We start from the raw sequence: 19,616 nt of genomic DNA, 5'->3' as shown, positions 1-19,616 counted from the left end.
CAAACCCATGAGCCGTGAGATCATGACCTGAACCCAAGCCAGACGCTTAATCAACTGTGCCACCCAAGCGCCCCAAACACCTGCCTCTTAATTTCAGCTCAGGTCATGATCTCCAGCTCATGAGATTGAGCCCCAAGTTGGGCTCTACACTGAGCATACAGCCTGCTTAGGATTCTCTCTCTTCTTCTCTCTCTCTGCCCCTCCCCAAATCTCAAAAAAAAAGTTAAAAAAGTATCATTATTATTCTGCTACTTATTATTATTTTCAGAATGGTTGCAAAATATACCAAAACAGCAATACTAAGATTTACCAAATCTGTATTTTGTTTTCATTTAGAAGCACCTTGCTTTACCTGAAATGACTTTTAAAGGATTAGCAAAATGGAAACATTGTTAATTTAATACAAAAAATTTTTGATGAAACACTTTTATTTCATCATGTGCCTTCTATATTTTTGGCAAACCTTGGAGCTACAGATATAACATACTCAATTTATAGAAAATGTGCTGTTGGCCACATAATCTAATTATGCCTAATAAAAGTCTAATAATCTAATAAAAGTCAATCGTCATTGTCAAACCAGTCATCTAAATAAAATTAACTTTAACAAAAAGTCTGACAATTTTCAATTCAAGTAAGTGTGTTAACATATATACTTTGATGTGTATTTTCTAAAAACTAAGAGGGGCGCCTGGGTGGCTCAGTCAGTTAAAGTGCCTGACTTCGGTTCAGGTCATGATCTCATGATTCATGAGTTCGATCCCCGCATTGGGCACTGTGCTGACAGCTCACACCCTGAAGCGTACTTTGGATCCTGTGTCTCTCTCTCTCTCACTCTGCCCCTCCCCTGCTCTCTTTCTGTCTCTCTCTCTCTCAAAACGAAACATTAAAACATTTTTTTTGAAAAAGCTTAAAATTTTGTAGGAACTAATAAAATTAGCTTATACATTTGTATAATGTCATAAAACCAAGAATAAAGCTATAGGGTTTTTCTCACTCCTTAATTCATAAGAGTAAAACATAATAAATAAATATTATTCATGAATTAGAGTATGATAAAATGCATAGCATTCCTTTAATGAGTGTATCTAGGTGTACTGAACTTTGGTTTTCACCTTTCAGAAATAACTAAGTAAGAATCACAGATAAAAATTCTGTAACAGCTCAAATTGTAACCAGGGCATAGGGGTGTACGAGCACCTGGCTCCGGTGTCCCAAACAGGCCAGGCTCGGCCCCTCGCCACGGACAGAATCCAAAGGCAGAGAGATGAGGGGTGGTAAAAGAAGAAAGGGGTTTATTTCTGTGAGACTGACATCAGGCAGACAGCAGACTAGCATTTCAAAGACTGTCTCCAAAGTAACGAAAATACGTGCAGCTTTATGTAAGGAAAATGTGGGACAAAGGTCGCTGGGTACAGGCAGGTGGGCAGGACAGGTCAGGTCCATCAGTGTCTAGGTCAATCGCACATGGTCTTGCCGGCTCGGAGCGGTTCTTGTTGCTTGAGGGGGTGGTTTTGGTTCCCATAGGGGATGCTTTGCCTGCAGGGTCTTTTTTTTTTATTTTTTTAGGGCAAGGAGGGGCAGAGAGAGAGAGAGAGAGAGAGAGAGAGAATCCCAGGCAGGCTACCAGGCTGTCAGCATGGAGCCCAACATGGGGCTCAAACTCACCAACCGTGAGATCATGACCTGAGCCAAAACCAAGAGTCTGACACTTAACTGACTGAGCCACCCAGGGGCCCATTTTTTGTTTTTAAATTAAGTAAACTCTACACCCAAAGTAGGGCTTGAACTCAAGACCCTGAGATCAACAGTCACATGCTGGAAAGAAGAATTTTATCACTTAAGAACTTAATCACTTAGAGAGTACAGATGGGGGGGTGCCTGGGTGGCTCAGTCAGTTGAGCGTCTGACTTCAGCTCAGGTCATAACACGGCTTATGGGTTTAAGCCCCGCATCGGGCTCTGTGCTGACAGCTCAGAGCCTGGAACCTGCTTCTGATTCTGTGTCTCCTTCTCTTTCTGCCCCTCCCCTGCTTGTGTTCTGTCTCTCTCTGTCTCTCAAAAATAAATAAATGTAAAAAAATTTTTTTAATTCATAAAAAAAAAGAATTTTGTTAAATTTATAAAAAAATTTATTAAAAAGTTAATTAAAAAAAAGAAAGTACAGACTGGGGCACCTGGCTGGCTTGATCAGAGGAACATGCGACTTTTGATCTCAGGCTGTACATTTGAGCCCCACGTTGGATGTGGAGATTACTTAAATAAATACTTTTTTTAAAAAAGTACAAGACGGTAGGTACTTGAAGTAGGTAGTTGAAGTCCTCTTTCTTTCCTTTTTTTTTATGCTTATTTATTTTTGAGAGAGAGACAGAGTGAGAGCTGGGGAGGGGCAGAGAGAGAGGGAGAGACAGAATCCGAAGCAGGCTGCAGGCTCTGAGCCGTCAGTACAGGGCTTCATGTGGGGCTTGCTCACATACCTCGACACCATGACCCGAGCCAAAATCAGGAGTCGGATGCTTAACCGACTGAGCCACCCAGGTGCCCCGAAGTCCTGTTTCATAATCAGTTCCTTTGAAATCACAATAAAAATGTTTTCCTATGTATTTAATGAAAAATAAAAGTATATGCTGTTAAAAATTACTCCAGCAACTATCGCATAATTTCATTTTTTGTTAACAGGAGGCCGACAATATTAAACATGTTAACTGGTGACAAAAGGTCAAGATTGAAGTATTTATATACGTCTGATGAGAGATAAAAGCAGAAAAATGTTCACCTTTAGCCCAGAAGTTTGACCTATAGAGCCTGCATAGTTCTGATAAGGATCAAATACATACTGGTTGCTACATTCTTAAAGGGTCTCATGACTGCCTGTACATCTCACCAATATTTAATATCAAGCTGAATGAAAAGGACCAGAGAAATCTTTCAAAAGTAGTTTTTACCCATAGAAATTTGAAGAAGATACTTCAGATCTAAACTCCCTGCACATCCCTTCCCCCCTTGAACACTAAGCATATAACCACCAGCCTCATACGGCAAAAGGGGAGCTCTTTCTGCCCAAGGGTCCTGTCCCCATGCTATAAGAAAAGCATTCTTGGCACTGAAAATGTATCAAGAATTCTTTCTTGACCATTCCCTCAGGCCCCACCTCACTTCCATGATAGAATTTTATAGAATACGTGTATCAGATAGGCTAGGCTAGGTCAGGATGCAGTAACAAATAACGAAATTGTATGACTAAAAACAACAAAGACATGTGACTTAAAACACCAAACTCACCTAAGCTTTGTGCACACTGTGACTGACAGAGCAGGATCCTCTCCTTATACCCATTCAGGGGCTTAGACCGGCAGAGCAGTGACCCTCTGCCAGAGGGACAAGAGCTCTGGAGAGTTTCATATGGGTGAAGGTAATGCTTCACTTCTGTTAACAACGCATTGGACAGAAAGAGACATATGGCTTTACCTAATCCCAAAACTGCCATGAAATGCACTCCAACCTTAGGCCCTGAAAGGGGAAGAATGGTAAATATTTGGGTACATTGTATCAGTGATTGCATAGTACGTTTATTTGTTTTAAGTAAGCTCTAGGGCAACACCCGGCTTGAACTCACAACCCTGAGATCAAGAGTTGCATGCTCCACCAACTGAACCAGCCAGGGCCCCCTCAGTATTTCACCTTTATTGAATAACACATACCAAATCTAAAATAAAATTATGTATGACTTTTTTGCAGACTATTCCAGAGTAATGTGAAAAATACGAAGGTCCCTTAAAATAATCCATTTTTTATTTAAAATAAGCAATAAAATAATCAATGTCTCTAACCTCTATTACTTCAGCTTCTAAGTTTGCTTCCCTTTCCAGGTAATGACAAATCCTACGGATGAGTATTAAGAAGAGCTGAAAAGAACTGCTTATGTTTAAATATGTGGGAAGACATATTCGGCGCCGGCTTGGCCTGGCTTTCACCGGACTCTGTTTCAATAACAATGCACTTCTTAGCTGCAGAAGATGGGAGACACATTATGATTAAAGGAGATTTACTATCACCCTTACCACTCACTCACACTCACACAGTGTATCTGGCTTCAGAAAATCACAAGTATCCAATTACCTTATTTCTTTATTTTTTTAATGTTTTTTAAATTTATTTTTGAGACAGAGAGAGACAGAGCATGAGTGGGGGAGGTGCAGAGAGAGGGAGACACAGAATCTGAAGCAGGCTCCAGGCTCTGAGCTGTGAGCACAGAGCCTGATGCGGGGCTCAAACTCACGAACCGCGAGATCATGACCTGAGCCGAAGCCAGACACTCAGCCAACTGAGCCACCCAGGCGCCCCCCAGTTACCTTATTTCTAACAGCCTCACTTCACCCTCACCTGGAATATATGTCACACAGGAAAAGACAGGAAGCATAAGAAGGGTGGGTTTAGGGTGCCTCGATCGCTCATTAAAGGAAGCTTCCCCCAAAACATGTTAAATTGCCGGAGGGTTTTATACCCTGGGCGAGGGATATACCTTTGTTTCAGAAAGTGAAAAAGAACTACTGTAAATGCAGAGGCAGGAGAGAAGAACCTGTATAATGCTAGCAATGAGTACTTACGGAAATAGGGCATCTGCACGTTAATTTACTTAAAGGAATAAGTATCCACCTGCCTCTTGGACTATGCCACACAGGAAGAACCTGAAACTGATGTGAGCTTTAATTCTTTCTCTAACAACAAGGAATATTTGCCACAGAGTATGATCAGTAATGAAACCGTACAGCAGAGGCTTTCCACTTCACCACAACTTAGAGTAAGACATAGATTTTACATTATGATCCAATATACACATATTGTTTCATGAAACAGTAATTACCCTCATTATACGTGAAGCGCTCTGATATTCCCTATACTAATGTCTTTTAATGCTGGTCACAACCTGCTAAATTGATTTCACGACTAACTTATGATTCATACCCCACAGTTTTGAAACACTGAGCTACAGAGATGGAAATTGGTAACGCAATCTCTGATTATAAGAAGTGTCTCTAAAGAAGCCTCAACTTGAAAGTACAAGTGGGAAAACCAAAGCCTGGAAGTCAATGTCTGTGAGAGGTTAAATTTTGACCCTGAGGTGGGGACATTATTCTGAATTATCTAAATGTACCCTAAATGCAATTACATGTATCCCTGTGAGAAGGAGGCATTAGGAGATCTGATACACATAGAGAAAGAGGTGATGTGAAGAAGAGGCAGAGAGACAGTTGAAGATACTGGCCTTGAAGATTGATGTGGCCGCAAGTCAATGAATGCCAGTAACCACCAGAAGTTGGGAGAGTCAAAAAACGGATTCCAATCTAGATAGAGCCTCTGGAGGGAGTGTGGCTCTGTCACCACTTTGATTTTGGCCCAGTGATACTGACTTCAGACTTCCGGCCTCCGGAACTGTGAGAGAATAAAGTTTTGATGTTCCAAGCCACCAAATTTGCAGTATTTTGTTATAGCAGGCTCAGGAAATTAATAGGAACCCCATAAGCTTGACTTAATGAGAGCCATATTGTAAAGTGCCTAGAATGTTACTAAGACCCCAGTTCAGCTACTTATAGCTTGAAAAGCCAATATTTAAAAAAATTTTTTTTTAATGTTTTTATTTTTGAGACAGAGAGAAACAGAGCATGAGAAGGGGAGGGGCAGAGGGAGAGGGAGACATAGAATCTGAAGCAGGCTCCAGGCTCTGAGCTGTCAGCACAGAGCCCGACAGGGGGCTCGAACTCACGGACCATGAGATCATGACCTGAGCCCAAGTTGGACACTTACCGACTGAGCCGCCCAAGCACCCCATTGAAAAGCCAATACTGAAGAGATGAGGTGTGGGGTTTAAGGTTTTTTTAAGTTTATTTATTCATTTTTGAGAGGGAAAGAATGTACTATCAGCACAGACCCCCCCCCCCCCACCATGCAGGGCTCAATCCCACAAACTATGAGATCATGACATGAGCTAAAACAGAGTTAGATGCCCAGCCAACTGAGCCACTGAGGTGCCCCAAAGTTTTGATTGGAAAGGAATATGAGCTTTATTCAGGAGGCCAGCCACCTGGAGGAAACAGACTCTTGACCAAAGGCCAACTCTGAGCTTTCTGCCTTGCTCACAAATTTTTAAAGGAGTTTAGGGCAGTTAATCAGTAAAGGGAGTGCAGTAGTCTGTAATATTTCTTGATTACTGTGCAGACTTAATAGTGCCAGCTACAGACGTTTTCACAGTGCTCAAAGATTGTGCAAGGGAGTCTGGTTCCTTAGTCCTAGGCATTAGGGGCGGGGGTATGTGCAAGAGGGTCTGGTTTCTGTTTCGAGATGTGCAGAAGGGCTCTATTCTTTTCTTGGAAAGAATGCACGATCTCTCAAAAAGGTTTGTATATGTACTGGGCTATGGGTGGTTGCTAAGGCTTAAGGACAGAGGCAGTTTCAAGAGTAATAGCCATTTATAACTCTTTACACCTTGGTAGTTTCAAGAGTCATGGTATCTTATAGAGATATTCACAAAACATACTGATAACACAGGTGATAGGTGAAAAGGGAAATGCCAAAAATAGATATATAAATGGAGCCAGTGACAAGGTTTATGCAAATATACATCATAATATTCATTGCCATGAGTCTACTGCAAATTTAGCCTTAAACTTTCCAACAGCCCAACATGCAAAGGGAGCCTTCTTGTTTACATGATTCAGTGGCCATTAGATAAAACAGGCAACTACACAAAAACACAAAAGACAAGGTGAAAATTCTACCCAGACCATTATTTTTGGACTGAGCTATGCAAAAAAGGATGAGGGATGCTCATTACATTGTGTGTAAATGTAACTGCAGTAAACTCACACCAGACCAAGTTTCTAAGGCTGATATGGTAAATATCATAGATTGATAAACTGTCAAAACTTAACTTGATAAGAGCAAATTCTATAGATTGATAAGATGTTGCTAAAAACCAAAATTCAACAGAATAAAATTAAAGATCCATTAGGCTTTATTAAGCGAGTTATGAATCAGAAAGCATCCCATCTAGCAAGTAGAAACGAGCTGAGTTGTACAAAATGGTAGTAGGGTGGTGCAAGAAAATTATTAGCAAAATAAAAGAAAGAATTGTTTCAACTCAGGACATTTTTTGTGTGGGGGGTGGGAAGACGGGGGTTTTTATCATGCAGATTACCTCACTAGTGCAGATCAAGAAATTTCAGATTGACTGTTAAAAGGTTAAGTTCTTGAGAGAGGCTGAAACTGTGATTAAGTTTTGGTTTGCTGTGGTGGGTATGGGTGCAGAGGAAGGATACCATTTGGGGCTTCTTTTTCCCTTTTTAAAACAACGTCAAAAAATAACATGATTCTATAGGAGGGAAGAGAGTGTCCACAGAATACCTTCCCGGTATATGGCATACTGCTGATGCACCTGGTTTCCGGGATACGTTTTGGAGTATTTGTGAATAGCTTCGAATAATGCTTAGAAAATAATGTCTTCAGCCTTACTATCAGTCAATAAAGACTTCATACAATGCCTGAGGTGTGCCGTGCTTGAGAGCAGATTTAGCATGGAGGAAAATACAGTATTTCCACTATTTCCCAAGCCTATCTAGGTAACTACTAAAAAGTCAGATAAATATCCCATCCCTCCTGCCTGAAGGGCCACTGGGGGAGATAAACAGGCAGCTCCAAATGGCGCCCTGATCCAGCAAAAGGTATCAAGAACGGCCCTCTTAGAGGTGTTACTACTCCACTATTAGAAAATGAGTAGGTAAGTGCAAGGAGAGGGGAATGGCATCGCCGATGGGCCAGAAAACCCTTCAGCCCCTAGTCAAGCAATGCCCTTGGAGCACATCAAGGCCTAAGCTGGATGAAAAAAAAGAGGAACGGAAAAAAGAAAGTGCATTTTATCCTCCACCACGCGGCACGCGCACGACCATTACTTTAGAGGTTTGGAGGGTTTGTAGCTCTTTTCCAACAAAATACGGTTAGCGAACCTTGCAAGACTTTTCAGCAAAGCCAATCTTCCTCCCTAAACCACCACCTCCAGTCCACACACCCGAAGCACTGCCCTCACTGCGCAGGTGCCAAGTAGGACCTCTGAGGCCTCCAAGAGAGAGCGCTAGTAGTTCCGGGTTTCACTAGGTCTCCCCTCTAGCCGCAAGCTTCTGTTTCTCCACTGCTCTCCGTTGTAGAGTGGCTTCCGAGCTTAGAGCCCGGCCGGGGGCGGGCCTTCCGGGAGAAGGGAGGGCCTTCCGGGAGAGGGGCCCGCGGGAGAGGAAGGTCGCGCGTAGGTAAGGCTGTCCGGGAGCTTTGGGGGGGTTCTGTAAGTGTGCGATTCCGGCGATCGTGGAAGAGGTTCTGCGAGGGTCTTCAGCCTTGTAGAGTTGCCAAGAATAAGACGATTCGATTTCATTATTAACCAGCTCGGTGGTTTCACACCGTCCAACAGACAAGTTGGCCTTTTCCTGCGTAAATGGGGGAATTTACCAAACGAAGGACTCTAGCGTAGTTGCCTCTCTGACACAGTTACTCTCTTTCTGATTAGGTAGCGTGCAAGGCTCGGTTTGTCAGCTCATCCGGCGGTATTCTGTACCGTCACTTTGTGTGGGGATGCAGATTAATTTTGTTGCCAGTTGAAAGAAAAATATTTGCGGGACGCCTGGCTGGCTCATTCCGAAGAGCATGCGACTCTTGATCTTGGGCGTCTTGAGTTCCAGCCCCACCTTGGGTATGAAGATTATTAAAAAACAAACAAACAAACTTAAAAAAACAAATTGGGGAATATCCTAAGGATACAAGCGTCCGCTGACTTGACCCCTGCTTCCATCACAAGCAGGCGTGATCCAGTCATTTGCAGGGGGTTGGTGGCGTTTTTGTTGAACTGAATAAAGCGGACTGACGTTCAGAGCGTTCGTGTCCCTACGACCCAGTGACAGTCTGTACCAGGTTTTAAAAATAATAAAGCATCGTATTTAGTTTTGTGAAACACGTGTGAAGAACGTGTGTGGGTTCCCTGAGACCTGATGATTATTAGGGCAACCACTGTGCCACGAGTTATGCGTGTCAGCCTCAAAACACATGAGGTAGTAACTTACTCAAGTGGTAGATGAGAAAACGGAGGCAAAGGATACCTACTTCTGCAGACACGAAATGGCCATCAAAGCGCAGAGGCAAGATTCCAAACGGTTTTTCTACTGCAAAGCTGGTGCTCTCCAGTAACCAGTGGTTTTGAGAAAATGATGAAAACTCTCCCCAGCAGAATTTACACACACACATTCAACATACACTTTTAAAGTTCGACGGGATTCACCCCGCTAAGGGATACCCAGGTTAAGAACTCCTGTACTTCATCTGCCCTTTTCAAAGAAAAAAAAAAAGCAAACCTAATCCCAAGCCAGTTATTGACCTTAATTTATTTTTTTATAAATTTTTTTTAGTGTTTATATTTGAGAGAGACCGTACGCAATCAGGAGAGGGGCAGAGAGAGGAGACTGAATCTGAAGCAGGCTCCAGGCTCTGTTAGTAGCACAGAGCCTGATGTGGGGCTCGAACCTACTAGCCCTGAGATAGCGACCTGAGCTGAAGTGGGACGCTTAACCTACTGAGCCACCCAGGGTGCCCCCAAAACCTGAACTTTTAAATGCATCAAACCTGTCAAAAAGATCAATGAAACTTGCCCCTTTATGCTAGAGTAAAAATATGGGAATTTTCTTGCGTGGGCTTAACATGTCTTGCTGCAGTACATTTGAACATATATATGTATATATATTTTTTTCCTTAGCATTTTCCACTCCAGTTAATTTTTCTTCATGGTACTGTTTACTTTAGATTTCATTTAAGGAAAAATGATGTTTTTAAGTTTTTAAGTGACTATTTTATACTTGCTGGAATGGCTTCATGCAAATAAAAATCTTGACCTGTAAGTTATTTGCCTTTTCCTTTATTGTCTTTAAAATAATCTTTTTATTTGTAACATAAAATTCAAAGATTCTGTAAGGAGGCATACTAGGATCCTAAAAAATCCTAAGTAAGGCTTTCCAGTTAAAAAAAAAGAAAAAATTTAAAGCCAGTAAAAAGTGACAATTTACCAGTCCTAGAACCAGTATTTATGGACAACAGAACTGTGTAGCTGTTTTAGCCTATGTTAAAAAAAAGAACAGCATACGAGGTCACCTGGGTGGCTCAGTCAGTTAAGCCTCTGACTATTTTGGCTCAGGTCATGATCTCATGGTTCAGGAGTTCGAACCCCACATTGGGTTCTGTGCTGACAATATGGAGCCTACTTGGGATTCTCTCTCCCTCTCTCTGCTTCTCACCCGCCCCCCGGCTCGCTCACTTTCACGGTCAAAGTAAATAAATAAACTTTTGAGAGAGAGAGGGCACAAGTGAGTGAGGGGCAGATAGAATCCCATGAGGGGCAAAGAGAGGGGGGTTGAGGAGAGAGAAGCGGGGCTCACCCAAAGCAAGGCTTGTGTTGTTTTGTTTTGTTTTTACCCAGAGTGGGTCTCGAGCTCACCCATTGTGGAACTCTAACCCATGAACCATGAGATCATGACCTGAGCCGAAGTCTGATGCTTAAGGACTGAGCCACCAGGCGCCCATAAATAAATAAAGTTAAAACAAAACAGAGCGTACCAAGCTCCTATGCCATTCTTCATCAGAGACGTATGTCTGCTCTGTGGAAGGAGACTACAGAGCAGTAATTGATAATTGTTATAATCATTTTCCGTTTTCTTCTTTTTAGCAAATGGATCTTTATTTCTAGTAAGGGATTCAGGTTTGAAGAGGCTTATTCCCTTTCTCCATCATAAAAGTTTTAGGACTTGGATTTTGTGGTATAGCCGTGTCCCAATGGATTCTAATGAGACTTCTTTGCCATTTATGTCTCCCAGTAATTTCCTACATTACAAAGTGGGCCTGGAGATAACTTAGTATCCTATGATGGCTTCAGTGATCACTCTCCTTAGGGGTCCCTTCCTCCTTGCTGCCTTTCAAGTTACTGAGCTGCTGGTCCCCTCCCCTGCATTTCTCTGGCTGTCAGTTTTTGTAAGTGAGGATGTCATTCCAGGGAGATAGCGGTTTAACTGCATGAAGTGTGTACCTCTTTTCCTAAGGTATCTCCTTTTTTTATGGTTAAATGAGGACAAGGAATAGGAGCACCTGGCTGGCTCAGTCAGACCATGTGACTCTTGGTCTTGGCGTCATGAGCATGAGTCCCACATCAGGTGTAAAGATTACCTAAAAATAAAACCTTAAAAAATAAATAGGGGCACCTGGGTGGCTCAGTTGGTTAAGCATCCAACTTCGGCTCAGGTCATGATCTCACGGTTCGTGAATTCCAGCCCCACATGGGGCTCTGCACTGACAGCGAGAAGCCTGCTTAGGATATTCATTCATTCTCTCTCTCTCTGTGTCTCTCTCTCTCTCCTCCTCACCCTCTCCCTCTCCCTCTCCCTCCCTCCCTCCCCCCCTCCCCTCTCCCTCTCCCCCTCCTCCCTTCTCTCTCTCTCTGCCCCTCCCCTGTTCACACACAGTGTTTCAAAGATAAGCATTAAATAAGGACAAAGAATAAATAATTGTGTCTGATTAGATCATACGAGCACCAAACTTAAAAACACATTTAGATTTTTTTTCTTTTTTTAAGTAACTATTTACTGTCACAGTCTTAGTTATTTCTCACAGTAGCCCCGCAAGCTTTGTTTTCCAAAAAGGAAACTCAGATTTAGAAAATAAGTAACTGTTAAAATAACCCAGCTGATAAATGGTAGAGCCAGGATGCAAACCTAGGCCTCAGGACTCCATGCTGCATCTTCATTTAAAAATAAAGCGATGGGGGGGGGGGGGGGGCGCCTGGACAGCTGTGGGTTACATACCAGACTCTTGATTTAGGCTCAGGTCATGATTGCGTGGTTGGTGAGATTGAGCTCCACATGGGGCTGTTTGCTGACAGTGTGGAGCTTGCTTGGGATTCTCTGTCTCCCTCTCTCTCTGCCCCTCCCCTGCTCACCCTCTCTCCGAAATAAACATTAAAAAAAAAAAGAACTCTTGAAAAAAAGAAAAAAAGCAATGGAATTTGGAACATTATCTGTCTGAAAACATTGTAACAAAACAATAGTTCCCTGGCCATCAAATAATTGGTTGTGGAAATACTGTGCACTTGCAGAAGAAATTTATTCTAATGCCATAATAGCAGTTAAGCAAAACAAAGCAAAGGTGATTAAGAAACCGTTTGTTTTAGTTTTTTTTTTTAAATCTGATGTTCAGAAAAAGATTAAAGAGGAAAGGTAAAGCATGCAAAGAAACTTTGTAGCCTCTGAAGACCACTATGGAGTCTGCAAGGCCGTTAGAGGTTTACAGCGCTGATTTATTACGATTTCGTATTTATACATTGAACTGTTAATGCCTTTTTTTCTCACTGATGAAAATATAACTTTACCCCTAACAAGCCAACCCAACCCAACCCAACCCAACCCAACCCACTCCCATCCACACAACTCTAAGAGTTGAGACAGAAGTGAATCTGAGAACAGGAGTGCTGACAGGAAATGGAAAAAGCAAGGTTTGCATGGGATCCCCAGGTTGGAGGGGCAGAGAAGAGACCCTAGATCCAATAGTTCTCCCATTGCTGGCCTTCAGATGGCACTATTGGCCCAGGTTTGCTTGGTTGGTGTTAAACGATTGGTAACTGGTTTGAGATCGACATTCTGCAATTGTTTTGAGGTCAGCCTCTGCTCTTTCAATGGGTCTTGAAATGGACAAGAAAAATTCCTTAATTTAAACTGGTTTTGGGTTTTTTTTTTCTTTTCTTGCAAGTTATTTTGAAATTCACTGGGCACTTTTCTTGTTTAGAGGGTGTTATTATTATTTTTTTTTTTTTTAAGATTTTACTTTATATTTTAAGTAAACTCCACATGCTTCATTGACTGAGCCAGCCAGGCCCTCTAGGAAATATTTTTGTTTTCTATATTTTTTCCCGATTGGTTTTTCAAGATAGGTTTTTGCCTTTTTTCTGTTTGGATATCAACTCCTTTTCACCCCCACCAGACTGTCCCCCAGGACAGTTTCTTAGCAAAGATTCTCCTCTCCAAATTTCACAGTAACTAGCACCATCAGCCACCAGGAAGCTCTGCATCTGGCCTGGGATGGGATGGGACGGCTATTCTACCAGCAATGTTCTTGATTCTTAGGTATCGCCTATTAATTTTTGATATGTATTAGCTGAAATTTCTTCATATTACGGATAGCATCCTCCTACCTCTTTCAACATTCAATGTACTGTTTTCAGTTAATAAGAAGTTAACTGGCGTGCACTGAGGCAGAGTATATAAGACGGAAGAAAAGACAGATAACCTTATAACCCGTAAGTCCTTCCTTTCAGGAATAAAATGAATCTTAAGAGCCGTTGGGTTTATTTATAAGACTACTGTCTCTGTTTTGTTTTTTTCCCCGAATGGCTCTCAGTCTCTAGGCAGAATTCAGTCCAGCAACCTAGAGGCTAAATGACCTCATAACTCATTAGCAGTTCTCAGAGCCATCTGGAGCCCTTGAGGAGAACAGTGTTCAAAGGGCTTATAATAAAGACAACAGGATAATTATTTCTCTGCCATGATTAAACCTTTAGATGGCAAGCAGTCAGCATTTTTATTCTGCAGATTGCTGAGGTGGGTGTTTTCTGAAGGTATAATAACAATGCTGTGGTAGGATAACTCATTTGCCTGTCCTCATCTAGCCTACAAACAGGTAAGCTGTCAGTAAATAACAAAACAGTTCACTGTAAAAAGTTCACTACAGCAAGGTAATAGTATGGAAATCCCAAATGTAAAAATTAGAAATGTAAATAAAGCATGCAAAGGAAACCACCATTCGGACTGTGGACATTTCCCAACTCCAAGGCATGTCCTGTCGGCCACATGACATGCACGTGTGGCCTGCTGGTTTCATTTTCTAAAGTGCTCACTGGTTAATCTTAGAATTTCATACACTAACCTGTTGATGTTTCTTCTCATTTTCTGTAGGGACCCTTGCTCCTTGCTGCTCAGGAAATGTCTTCACTTTCAGAATATGCCTTGCGCATGAGTCGTCTCAGTGCCCGGCTCTTTGGTGAAGTTGCCAGGCCCACCGATTCCAAATCCATGAAAGTGGTGAAGCTCTTCAGTGAGCAACCGTTAGCCAAGAGGAAGGAGACTTACGACTGGTATCCAAATCACAACACTTACTTCGCACTCATGGGGACGCTACGTTGTCTTGGCCTCTATAGGTAATGGCAAAAAAGCACAAAGAGTAACTTGTAAGAGATTATTCTAGGAGATCAGAAAAGGAAAAAGTTAGTTTTTTTATCCTAATAGTTTTTTGGCTCTTATAAAAGTGCCCAGGTTGTTCAAAAGGCACAGTTTTGGGGGGAAAGGCTTTTAAAATACTCAACAATGGTCACACCAGGAAAAAAAAAAAAAAAAAAAAGGAAACATGCACTTAGTGGAAGACAGATTTTAATTATGTCTAAACCTGGACAAACTGACTGGATATTGAGCTACAGAGATGTTTAATTATTAATTTAAGAGCACTTTAAAGGGATGCAGAGGAAAACTGATGCAAATTCTGCAGAAGAACCCCCCCCCACCCTGTCCCCGCCCCTGCAGGCCGCCAGAGCTGCAGGTTCTGATTGGTCAGATGAAGAGAGGCCCTGCCTGCAGCCCATCCCCTTCCTAGCGAGTTTATGGGAGCCTTCTTTCTTTCCTAGTGACAGTTTTTTTGCAGTTCTTATTTGCTTCTACCTTCTTCTGGCATTTAAAAAAATTTTTTTAGTGTTTATTTTTGAGAGAGGGAGAGAGCACGCATGAGTGGGGGAAGGGCAGGGAGAGGGAGACAGGATCCAAAGCGGGCTTCTTTGGACCACAGAGCCCGATGCAGGGCTCGAACCCACAAACTGCAAGATCATGACCTGAGCTGACGTCAGATGCTTAAGTGACAGAACCACCCAGGTGCCCCCTTTTCTAATGTTTATTTATTTTTGGCATTTTTAGTTTGTACCCTTTTTGATATATTTTTTGATCTAAAAAAAAGTTGTAGTTCACCTTTAAGAGTAATATGTGGATTGCACAGGCTCTAAATACCATGTGTTCCATATTTGTGTATGTATAGGTACTTGGGACTATGTATTGCTCCAGAAAGAAAAGAGATCAAATGCCTATGTGATCATTTTCTTTAAAAGAAAGCCTTAATTACCAAGCTAATACATGCTCATTATAAAAGAATTCAAACAGTGTGTAATTGTGTAAAGTTAAAATCTACCTTTTTTTCATGTTTATTTATTTATTTTGAGAGACACGGAGCAGGGGAGGGGCAGAGAGAGGGGGCGGAGAGAGGGAGGGAGGGAGAGAGAGAGAAAGAGAGAGAGAGAGAGAATATGAATCTCAAGCAGGCTCTGTGCTAACAGCACACCTACTGGGAGCTTGATCTCATGAATCGTGAGATCATGACCTAAGCTGAAATCAAGAGTCAGATGCTTAACTAAGTCACGCAGGCCCCCCCCCCCACCTTTTTTTTAATGTAAAATAAATCTACTTTTTGGAGTGCCTGGCTGGCTCAGTCAGAGCATGTGATTCTTGATCTTGGGGGTCATAAGTTTGAGCCCCATGTTGGGTGTAGAGATTACCTAAAAGTAAAATCTTTTAAAAATAAATAAATCTACTCTTTAAGAAAATTTAGTATGTTTTAATTGCACATGTCTTAAGGCAGCAGTACAAAAGTTAATTTGGGACTATTTAATGCAATAAAATTAATAATTCATTCCAGGTAACTAAAAATTGGTACACTCATCTATACAACAGAAATATTTTTAAGTATCTTCCATGTATAGACACTAAGATGGGCACTAGAGGAACAGCAGTGAACAAAACAGAATAGATTTTCTTAGTTAATATATTAAGAGAGATTATAATCCATGACACATTCTGAATTTCTGGAATTGCTCTGGGGCTTTCTCCCTTGCTATTAGTCTGGGCTGAGAAAATAAAAATTGTATTGTGACCCAAAATAAAATATCACTGGAAGGCAGATCTCCCGAGTAGAAAATTATAACCCATAACAAAGTCATATTCAGCTATTTTAATTTACCTGTTTGGTGCCACTGTACATTTGTTTGAAAAATAAAACCTTGACTATCTTTGGGGATAGGGAAAAAATACTTAGTGGTTAGTTATCCGTGGAAAAGCACAATTCTTTTCATGTATTTGGTCACTGGTTATGGTAAATGGTGCCTCTAATGGAAGACCTCCTGTGGCATCGGGCAGGATGAAACTAGACGATCTTCAATAAAGAAAATATTGCTCAAAGGCCTACAAATGAGGGAGGGACGCATAGGTTCTCATAAACACTGACTCATTCAGTGACACAGGTGCTTGGGCTGTAGCATCACAGAGACAAAGACCCCTGCCTTTGGAGCCTTCCTTCTGGCTGAGGGTTGGCGGGAGTGGAGCAGGGAGGGAAGAAGAGGAGAACAGATGTAGCGGATACGCTACACAGCTGAGTGTGCCGTGGGGGAAAAAATAGTAAAGCCGCCTGAGCAGGATCAAGAATGCTGAAGGGCACGTGGTGGGTGGGGAAAGGATGGGTCACAGTATTAAACAGGACAGTCAAGGTCAGCCTCTTTGAGAAGATGAGGTCTAAGCAGAGACTTAAAGGTAGTGAGTAAGTCAAGTGGGACCTAGGAAAGAACTTTCCAGGCAGAGCAAAGGCCCTGAGGTTGGAGTGTACCTGGTATGTTCCAGGGGTAGCACGGGCTATGGAGAGAGCAGTAGGGCCACAGGCAGATCATGAAGGGTTCTGAGGGCCATGACAAGGTCTTAGCTTTTACTCTGGGTGAAATGGGGAACCGTTCATAGGCCTGTGAACAGAGGAATGAAGTTTTAAGAAAACTTTTGAGTTTTAGAGTTTTGAAGAATTACTCTGGCTGCTCTGTTGAGAATAGATTATTTGAGGGCAATCATAGTGAATTCCAAATAGCTCAGTTGTGTCCATCCTGTTCATGGAATAAAACTGTGTACCCTGGAAAACCAGTCTATTTTAAAACCACCTAAGGAGTGAAAAATTGGGCCCAGCAACCTTTCCCCCCCATATTTAATTCATATGCCATTATTATCCACTCTTTACAGATGTGCTACAGAGAGGGAAAAGTCACTTATCCAAAGGCATACAGCTACTAAATGTTAGATGGAGCTGTGATTTAAACCCAGGTTGAAATGGATTCCAGGGGCACCTGGGTGACTCAGTCAGTTGATTGTCCAACTCTTGATTTTGGCTCAGGTCATGATCCCACAGTTCATGGGATCGAGCTGCTTGGGATTCTCTCTCTCCTCTCTCTCAACCCCTTTCCAACTTAGGCGCACAAGCTCACGCATGCTCTCTCTCTCTCTCAATAAATAAACTTTATAAAGAAAAGAAAAGAAAAGAAATGGGTTCTAGAACTTACATGTTAAAAGGTATTTGATCCTAGAATGCAGACATTTTTCTAGAGTATAGGCCGTCTTACACCCCATCCACATGTCCAAACAGCCCTGGCTTCTTGATCTCTAAATCTGTCTGTTGACTTGGCTTCCTTCTGCCTGAGCCTTTCCCCAGCAGCCTTTTCGTGTGAATCATCCATGGCCTTGAAGGCAGCTTCCTCCAGACCTCTTCTCCTTGTAGGACGTACTGGTTCCTGCGGCCCTCAGGGTCTCTGTGTGGCTATTGAAGCTCATACCCACTTTCTGCTTCCCTCTGTTCAGTCTTAGTGTTACAGGGAAATTTGGGGTAATTGTTAGCACTGTATCATAGTTGCATAGGTTTATATGGGCTGGTCTGGGAATTTAACTGTCGCTCGTGGGGACACTGTGACTCAGAAGTGAACTTCTGGAACACAACTCATGCATACACTGGGGACTCGCTGTCCTTTCTGTTCACCAGGCTGAGCACGTGCCCTGTAGAAGTCAAGGACCGATAACCACAACAGCCTAAGGGAAGAGTGCTACATTGGTGTGCTTTTCCACTCAGGTACAAATACTGGCTCTTTTTCTTTCTCCACTCAGAGATGAGCATCAGGACTTCAAGGATGAGCAGATGCGTCTAAAGAAGCTTCGTGGCAAAGGGAAACCAAGGAAAGGAGAAGGGAAAAGAGCAGCAAAAAAGAAATAGTGTCGGTCCATCAGGAGAAAAAACTTCTTTCTCAGCAACTGGCAGCAGAAGAAGGTGTATTCATCTTTCCACATCTTGGAGGAGTGGGAGCTTCCTAAACTGAAGATTTGGAGGAACACAATCATTTCTGTGTTGAAGTCCAATCCAGTTGAATCGTGACTGGTTTCTGGGACATGTTATAATTCTGCAAAGCTGTTTTGGCCTTGGTTTTTTACTCAGATGTTTACCTCTTTCTCTAAAGAAACGATTGAAGAAGGACTCATTTGGGGTGGAAATGGGATGTTGAGAGCACGGGGACAAACTCATTCGGTGAGCATCCTTTAGTGTCCTCAGTATCCCTTCTTGCTTCCCCCACTGCACCAGCCCTGAACTCCTCCACCCCTCTGACCGCTCAGCCACCGTCTCCACCACCAAGCTCATCAACTTTAGGTACCTCTCCACCTATTCCTTGGAGACTATCTAATAAGATAGATTTGTGGGACACGGCTGTACCTGCTGAGAGAGTACTGAGTACCTGCTGTATACAATGTACTGGGGCCCTGGTAATACCATGGTTAGCAATAGAAAACAGTCCCTTCCTTGTGGAACTTTCAGGCTTGTGGGGAAGACTAAATATTGTATCATTACACAAATGAAATTGTATTAAATGCTACAAAGGAAAAATTCAGACTTCTGCGACAGTGTGGATCAATGGATGGCTCAATCCAGAGATAGCAAGAGGCCCAAACTTCAGGTAGTTTCAAGAAGGCCTCCTGGGTGGATCAATGGATGGCTCAATCCAGAGACAGCAAGAGGCCCAAACTTCAGGTAGTTTCAAGAAGGCCTCTCTAGGCACTCCTGGGTGGCTCAGTTGATCAAGCATCTAACTCCTGATTTCGGCTCGGGTCATGGTTCATGAGTTTGAGCCCCACATCGGGCTCCATGCTGACAGTACAGAGCCTGCTTGAGATTCTCTCTCTCCCTCTCTCTCTGCCCCTCCCCCCATCTCTCTCTCAAAATAAATAAATAAACTTAAAAAAAAAACTGCCTCCTTAAAGAGGCCTTGATCTTGGGGTCATGAGTTCAAGCCCCACGTGTGGTGTAGAGTTTACTTAAAAATTAAAAAAAAATGGGATGCCTGGGTGGCTCGGTTGAATGTCCGACTCTTGATTTTGGCTTAGGTCATGATTCCAGGGTCATGGGATCAAGCCCCATGTTGGGCTCTGTGCTGACCATGGAGCCTTCTTAAGATTCTCTCTCTCCCTTTTTCTCTCTGCCCCTCCCTGCATGCTATGTCTCACTGTAAAATTGAAAAATTTTATGGGGCGCCTGGGTGGCTCGGTTGAGCATCCGACTTTGGCTCAGGTCATGATCTCACGGTTTGTGGTTCAAGCCCTGTGGTTCAAGCTCTATGCTGACAGCTCAGGGCCTGGAGCCTGCTTCAGATTCTGTGTCTCACTCTCT

At 42.6% G+C, this 19,616-nt stretch overlaps 1 protein-coding gene across 1 annotated transcript; it reads left to right on the top strand.

The window, feature by feature from the left end:
* The first annotated feature begins 8,220 nt into the window (after nucleotides 1-8,220).
* Nucleotides 8,221-18,840, top strand: MRPS33 (mitochondrial ribosomal protein S33). Its single transcript, XM_019452956.2, has 3 exons — nucleotides 8,221-8,296; nucleotides 14,021-14,262; nucleotides 18,068-18,840. Exons 2-3 carry the CDS (start codon nucleotides 14,048-14,050, stop codon nucleotides 18,171-18,173), a joined length of 321 nt encoding a protein of 106 aa, XP_019308501.1. The 5' UTR covers nucleotides 8,221-8,296; nucleotides 14,021-14,047; the 3' UTR covers nucleotides 18,174-18,840.
* Nucleotides 18,841-19,616: the final 776 nt, after the last annotated feature.

Source organism: Panthera pardus, unplaced genomic scaffold (genome assembly GCF_024362965.1).
Source record: "Panthera pardus isolate Hobbes unplaced genomic scaffold, ASM2436296v1 HiC_scaffold_8, whole genome shotgun sequence".
In the NCBI taxonomy this organism is placed as follows: Eukaryota; Metazoa; Chordata; class Mammalia; order Carnivora; family Felidae; genus Panthera; species Panthera pardus.
This window is presented reverse-complemented; position numbering and strand designations above follow the sequence as displayed.